The sequence below is a fragment of the Bufo bufo genome, chromosome 1, assembly GCF_905171765.1.
Source record: "Bufo bufo chromosome 1, aBufBuf1.1, whole genome shotgun sequence".
Taxonomy (NCBI): Eukaryota; Metazoa; Chordata; class Amphibia; order Anura; family Bufonidae; genus Bufo; species Bufo bufo.
In genome coordinates, this window is record NC_053389.1 from 834,772,638 (window position 1) to 834,780,391 (window position 7,754).

Consider the following 7,754-nt stretch of genomic DNA (forward strand, 5'->3'; position numbering starts at 1 on the left):
AGGCAGACCAGGTCCATCACCCTGGTAACCTAAACAGTCTGCCAACTGGTTAACCATTTGGTAGCATTATACATTACTATTGAGTACATAAACATACATCGCAACATTTAACTTAATAACATTGCATTAATTTTAGCAATAATTAACCCTTTGCAGAAGTTCTACTAGGGGCACTGGACATCCAGACTTAGTAGAACATCCAAGTCCCACCACCTCTCCACATCTTCCATTACCTCACAATGACTCCCACCACTTCCAGACATCACCCACCATGTGCACAATCTCCTACCACCTCTCCACATCGCCCACTATCTCTCCACTACTCTCTGTCAGTTCCTCAAGATGACTCTTACCACCTCAATATATCTTTCACCATCTTCAGATATCTCCTACTGCCTCCTAATATCTCTAACCACCTCCAGATGTCTCACTCCACCTGAAGATGTATCGTACGACATCCTGATGTCTTCCATCCCCCCCAAATGTTGTTTACTGTCTTCAGATCTCCCCCACCACCTCAAAATCTTTCTCACCACCTCCAGAAGTCTCCTGCAAACTCCAAATGTCTCTTACTGCCTTCAGATGTCTCCCACTACCTCCATATGTCTTCAACATTTTTCAGACCCTTTGTGTGAGAACTATGCACCACTTGTGCCATTATCCTTTTTACCTGCTGGTTCCTCAAAGTGTAGATCAGGGGATTGAGCATTGGTGTCACAGCTGAGTAGAAGATTGAAGCCACCTTGTCTTGGCTCGTAAAAACACTAGAAGGAGCATGTAAATAGGTGATGAAGATAGTCACAAAAAATATTGAGGCACACATGAGATGTGAGGAGCACGTGCTGAAGGCTTTCTTTCTGCTCTCAGTAGATTTCATTCTCAAAACTGATGCAAGTATGAATAGATATGAGAGCAGGATCGCCATCAGTGAACTAATAGTAAGTACGCCTACGGTGTAGATTGTCACAATGGTGCAATAGAAAGTATCAGAGCAGGAAAGCTTCAGCAGTGGTGGGATGTCACAGTAGAAGTGATCGATGAGGTTTGATGCACAGAACTTGAGACTGAATGCACAGCTAGTCTGTACTGCGGACTGGAAGAAGCCAGTGGAGAAGGAAAAAATGACCATCCATAAGCATTTCATCTTGGTCATTACAGACATATAATGGAGCGGGTGACAGACAGCAATGTATCGGTCATAGGACATGGCAGAAAGAAGAAAGGTCTCAGTTCCTCCCAGAGCTGCATAGAAAAAGAATTGGAGAGTGCATCCATTAAAAGAGATGACCTTCCTCACCGAGATCAGGTCAGAAAACATCTTAGGAGTAATAACAGATGAATAGAAGATGTCTACAAGAGAGAGGCAACTCAAGAAGTAGTACATGGGTGAGTGGAGTCTGGAGGTGTTACAGACCAGAGCTATAATGCCAATGTTACTCATGATCGTTAGGAGGTAAATGAATAAGAAGAAAATGAAGAGGAACGGAAGGAGCTTCTCATTATCCGTCAGTCCAGAGAACACAAATGTGGTCACTTGTGTTGTGTTCTCCATTGGAATCTACAAAAAGGAAACCTGAAAAACACATGTGTTAAAAGATAGATGTGGATAAAGAAGACTATGCAATTAGCAATACCCCAAGTTGTCTTGGTAGACTATTTAGTCTGTGTGGGAATGATTTTCAGCTTTTGCAGCTTCTACTTGACATTGAGCACTGCCATTTAGATTTATTTGGTGAAATGTACTGACATTGTTTTTCAAGTTACAGTTTCCAGTTTTACTCCAAATCCCTTTTTCCGCAGCCTGCATGCAACACTTTATCACTTCAGACACATCTGTCACTGGTGTAGTCGGTCCACCACGACGTGTTACACTTCAATGTGATTAAAACCACCAAACTTTCTTATAATCCCCATTGGATGGAGTAATCAGGTGTTGCCAAAGACTCACCAAACCCTCAAGAGTTGACCTCCTTAAGTATGAATACTCTTCCACACGCCGGCCCCAAATTCTAAAATTTCAGCCAAACCAAAACCCCATGTAAGTAAGATGAACCACTCCTTTTCCAATGTTTCCAATGTACAAGCCTCCCTTCTCCAATAAAATATGGTGGACCACCAAAGCCCCATTCAGCATGAAAAAAAAATTCTACAGCCATTTTTATCTCCACTTGGGCTCTATTCAAGACAGACACAGAAACTGCTTTCCTCCACTTAAGGCATTGCATCATCTCAGACCAAAGGATTCTCAGACCCAGATGTAAGTCTCAAAAGCAGATAAGGTCCCTTTAAATGTTTTTGATAGGATTACACATAGGATAGCTGTCCATGTCATTTCCCTCTGCATGTGTGACCAAAATATGTGGAGTCCGCCATCTGTTAACACTAACCTGAAATTGAGGCCATTTCTGATTCCAGGTCAAACCTCAAACACCCATCCAGTGCACCTCCACCATGTTCCTGTCTAAACCCTGATACCTGCCACCAAGTGGAACCTATGTTAACAACTCTTGACCTAGGATGCACATTCACTGCGTAGCATCATTCCACAATATTACCCTTCCGTTGAGAGGGATGGACCATACCTTGCTGTAAGAGTCCCCACTCCTACTACTAGTAAGCCAGGTGTTTTTTCAGCTCAAGGCACCGCAAGGCGAGAAGTGAAAGTCAAAAGTTGTGTGCAGTGTATAAGAAATGGGAATGAAGATGGACATTAGTCACCATGGAGATTGCCCCGATCTCCTTGGATTTTCATCTTGTATCATGTATTTCGAACTAGCTTGGAGACACAGAGACCCCTTTGTTCTTCAGCAACAGAACACCTCAACAGTACATGCAACTTTACTTTTAAAGTTCTACTGCACAGTTTTAAACACAGTGGACCCACTCTCCTAGCTAACCGGTTTGACTTTGGGCTAAACCTAAGGTCATTGCCATGGCAGTTCCCTGGTATTCACCCTTTAACCCCTCTACAGGCATGTGTACTTCACTGCTAGGAACCACCCAAGGCAGCTACCTTCTGGAGTAGTCCTGGTGTAGATGGCAGCTGACCCACGGGCATGAGAGAGTGGTTTGAAACACCAAGGTACCCGGCAAAAAGGCCTAGTCTGAGTACAGTTCAAGATCAGGGAACGCATAGTACGTGCATATTCCCGATAGCAATTCCAAGGCCATGCCAGGATGAGTACGTGCTCAATCCAGATAGTGATTCCAATGTCTGGGCAGGTGGCAAGGAGCAGAATGGTAGTCAGGCAAGGTATGATACACAGGTAGTTAGACAAGAGATCACACTTTTGCTGATTACTAGACACTAGAAAACCTCAAAGCTCAGGCCTGGAGATGGATTCACAACCCAGCTAAATAGGAGGGCTGATCAGCAGCTGGACAGAGAGAAAGAGGGAAGGATTACCTCTAGCAGTGCAGTAAGGAAGTTCACTAAGCACTAGACCCAATACACAAAGGATGAGGAGTCAGCAGATGAAGAGTAACAAAGGAACTGTTGCAAAGTAGGGTGAAGTCTCCTCCAAATTTCCACCATGTGCCCAGATCCCACCCTTTGCTTTTCTAGGAGTCAAATCTGCACTGAAAATCTGCCCTGTAGGTGAATTTGAAGCAGACACACAACTAAACTGGTCTATGGTGGATCTTAATATTATACATCGGGCCCGAAAGTAGAGTCATTTCTGGAGAAACTTTAATGTTTCATATCCAGATACAAGGAGTTCATTACAGAATAGATGGTTGACATTCATGGACACCTTTAGAATTGATGATCATTTGGCAATTGCTTTTTTGAACTCTTTTTTTTTATGTGCATTTACTTCAGTATGATTCCAGCCTATCACTAGAGAGGAGGGAAGAGAAACTGGAATTATTGCAATATATTAAACTGTCATATCTATAATTTATTAATTTCATGTTTTATTTTTATTAATATTTATTCATTTATTTTACTTACATAGCTCTGCCGTTTGTATTTAAAAGGTTCTCAAGTTTAAACACTGATGACCTATCCTCTGGAAGGGGGGTCCGACAACCGGGACCCCCGGTGATCCGTTGTTTGATAAGGCACCGGGGCTCCTGTACCACAGCCTTCTCCCTGCTCATCAAGAACAGCGCTTTTATAGTGGCCGTGCTTGGTATCACGCTTAGCCCCATCCTCTTCTATGGGGCTGCGTTGCTCCTAGGCCACTTGATCGATAAACATGTCACTTAGTCTAGGGAAAGCTGCGAGAAGGCCAGTGCACTACTGCAAGCGCCGCTGCCTTCTCAAACAGCTGATTGAAAGAGGTCCCAGGAGTCAGACTCCCACCAATCAGATACTGATAGCTTATCCAGAGGGACAGTTATATGATCATATATGAAGTGATTGGTACTATGAACAGGGGCCCAGCAATAACTCAACGGAGTTCCTTAAGAACTCTTGGTTGTAATCCATCTGGACCTGGAGATTACTTTATTTAACTTACCTTGCACCAGATCTATATTTAACCAATCTACAGGAAAAAGACAACGAACAATAAACCTGAATACTGGCAGCAGTGAAAGGCAGAAGGACTACAGATCCCATACTATCCACACGTCACACAAATAGACTAGAACAGGATACTAGGAAAGCACGGATTCTGGATGCTGGACTGAGCTCTCGCTACACTCTGCAACAAAAGAACAGAAAACATGAACATTTAAAGGAAGTTTAACCAATAACAACTCCTCCCTAAATTAACCAGGCTGAGCAAGATGATGACATGACCAGAAATCAGCTCCGATAATGCTAGTAAACAGGTGCGAACATGAGGAAGAAGAGAAATCCTCGCTGCTTGTAAGAGATGAAAAAAAAAAACATTTACAGACCCAAAGGCACAGATCTACTTCTAGATCACCCTGAAACCAATGGATATTTTGGGTAACAGAAGACATGTTTAGCTTCATAGGATCTGGTGTGGGATGAAGAGGCAACAGCTTCAACCCCGAGCTGGTACCTGAGGTGGCAAAACACCTCTCCTCTACATCAGAAGATACCAGAAATATAAATGGTACATGGAAGGGCCTGTTACACAATTTAGATTGGGACCCATTACCTTTGTGCATAGATATGATATATAGAGTCAATGTGCTGTATGGAAAGCATGTACTTTGTACATATCCATAAGGCCAGAGAGGTCACATATTCCTAGACACCGATGACATTGACCTCCCCACGTGCACTCGAGGACCTGGGACACTTTAGAAGCTAAAGACAAAATAGGTGACACCTGCTAGAATATGAGAGTGCCCATGTAGTGTAGAGAGGAGTATATGAGCCATATAAGGTACACTACCATGTCCTAGAAGAACAGTATAATACCGTACAGTACTACCACTGTTACAGCTCAGCCCTTCGATAGCTCAGCTGGTGGAGCGGAGAACTGGAACAGAAATATCACACCAAGGTCTGCTCAGCCCATGACGGATCTCACCTGTCAGACATACCGCTGTGCGCTTGTGACCTGGGATCTGCAGAGATCTTTCAGCCTGTAAATCTGCAGATTTTTATAAGAGACATATTTACCCGGGAGGATAATTGTGGTCCCATAGGACAGGCGGCGAGTGAGGGAGAAATCACAGGATCATTACCACTAATTATTAGTGGCACATACTTTATCCTACACAGTTTATACTCTCTAGATTATATCTGTTCTTTATTCTTCTTCATTGTGATTCTTCACTGCTCTTATCTCCATGTCCACAGCGGTGACAACCCTCAGCCAGCGAGACCAGCGGGGGTGCAGCAATTCGGGATCGGTCAACTAATATTCTCCCCCCTCCTAAAGCTCTGGAACGCAATGACATTAATAGTAAATGATGTCTAAGTGACACTGACATACATAGCTGTGGGGAAACGCACATTTGACGTTAGCAAACAGCGCCGCGTTTAATATCACACCGCACCGGCAAAGCTTTTTTAGATCCAAAAGCTTTAAAGAATGTTCCCTTATTGGGGCAGATGATGTTTAAACACAGATAGTGTTATGGGATACGTTGTGGGACCAAGCGTCCACAAATTATGCCTTAACAGTGTCAAAATGCCTGCCGAAGGAGTGGTAACACCACTCTGGGGTGTAACATACCCCCTTACGTAAAACCAAGCCACCCTCGGCTTGTGCTTAGGGTGTGCTCTAAGGGTACCCAGGTAAAATTAAGGTGCTACATGAGACTATTTTTTATTACTATATACGTAGACTGATATAGCAACGGCTACCACTAGGTCTCTGCCTGTATGAGTAGGGTGTCTATTCAAAGTTTTCCCTCTCGGTAATAACCAGAGAACCAAAAAGACTGCACAAAGTGCTCAAATACTTCCTTTGTGTATACTGAGCTCTAGCTGTGAAACTTGTAAGGAAACCGCAGCACTCACTTGTCCTCTGTATTCCAAAATGTATTCACCAACTTAGTGCGACGTATCGACCGTTATGGTCTTTTTCAAGCTTTTCGTTGTTGAATACATTTTGGAATACAGAGGACAAGTGAGTACTGCAGTTTCCTTACAAGTTTCACGTATAGCTGGGGGAGCTTCAGACTGGCGCCCAACACTAAAAGGTTCGGTATATACTTTTTATTGTTGAGCTGCTACACATTTTCTATTTTCTTCTGAGCTCTAGCACCACCAGGAGTGTGGGTGTTTCATGTATTGTAATCCCTCCGAGTTACTATGAAACACCTACAAATATAAGGGTGGCTTCATTCTGTAATCTCTTCCAACACCAAGGTTTAATTAAGGCTTTTAGCACGGTCACCTTGATGACTAAACTGGTAGCTACACACATTTCCCTTAAGGAGGACCTTTCATCTGTCCAAACATTGTAAGCTAATTATCAGGCTGTGTAGAGCGCCCCCCCGAAATCTCACTTCACTTACTATTATCCCTGGGCACCGCTACGTTCTCCCACTATGTCCCCCCGTATCTTCGCTGAATTGGTTCTACTAGGCGGAATCTGCCCTCTTTTTCCCTGGGCGTTCTTTCTCCCAGGCTGTGAGCTTTGCTCTGCGATTGGACAGCTCTACAGCCTGGGAGAAAGAATGCCCAGGGAGAAAGAGGGCAGATTCCGCCTAGTAGAACCAATTCAGCGAAGATACCGGAGGACAGAGAGGGAGAACGGAGCGGCGCCCTGGAATAATAGTAAGTGCAGTGAGATCCCGGGGCACCGCTCTACACAGCCTGATAATTATCTTACAATGTTTCGACCGATGAAAGGTCCTCTTTAAGACAGAGTGCCATGCCTTTGGCCATATAGAACTAGGAGAAGGAACCAGCCTACCTTCCATAGTTCCAATGAGGGATGATCCCCTCTAAACTCACATTTTAGCAGTGAGGTTATCTTTGATGATGTTAGATCTGCTTGTGACTCTACCACTTGGTCCTCCCTGTGTAACAACAGCACATGAACCCAAAGACACAGGACCTGGATAGAAGAAAAGCAATGGAGCGGGGCACAGCCGTAGCGAAATGCGGCTTGACTTAGGGGGAAGTAAGTGGCGGATAGGGTTAATTATGATATGAGGGAGTGTTCCGGTAGGAGAAAGGAAGGGGTGGAGCGGGTTATGGGATGTCAGTTTAGAGGATATTGGGGTGGGGCTTATTCAGTCAGAGGAAAGCGTGGGTAGAAGTTGCACGTGCATCATGTCCAAACTAGAAATGTTATTCGAGCAGGTTAGGGCAGCGGCAGCGCATCGGGGGTTGCAGTGGGTTCAGGAGACGCTGCAGGCGGTGTTGCAGC

The 7,754-nt window shown here is 44.2% G+C and overlaps 1 protein-coding gene across 1 annotated transcript; it reads right to left on the reverse strand.

Moving 5' to 3' along the window:
- Window positions 1–592: 592 nt before the first annotated feature.
- LOC120990482 (olfactory receptor 5B12-like) lies at window positions 593–1,552 on the reverse strand. The gene has a single exon (XM_040419325.1). The coding sequence runs from the start codon at window positions 1,550–1,552 to the stop codon at window positions 593–595; it is 960 nt and encodes a 319-aa protein (XP_040275259.1).
- Window positions 1,553–7,754: the final 6,202 nt, after the last annotated feature.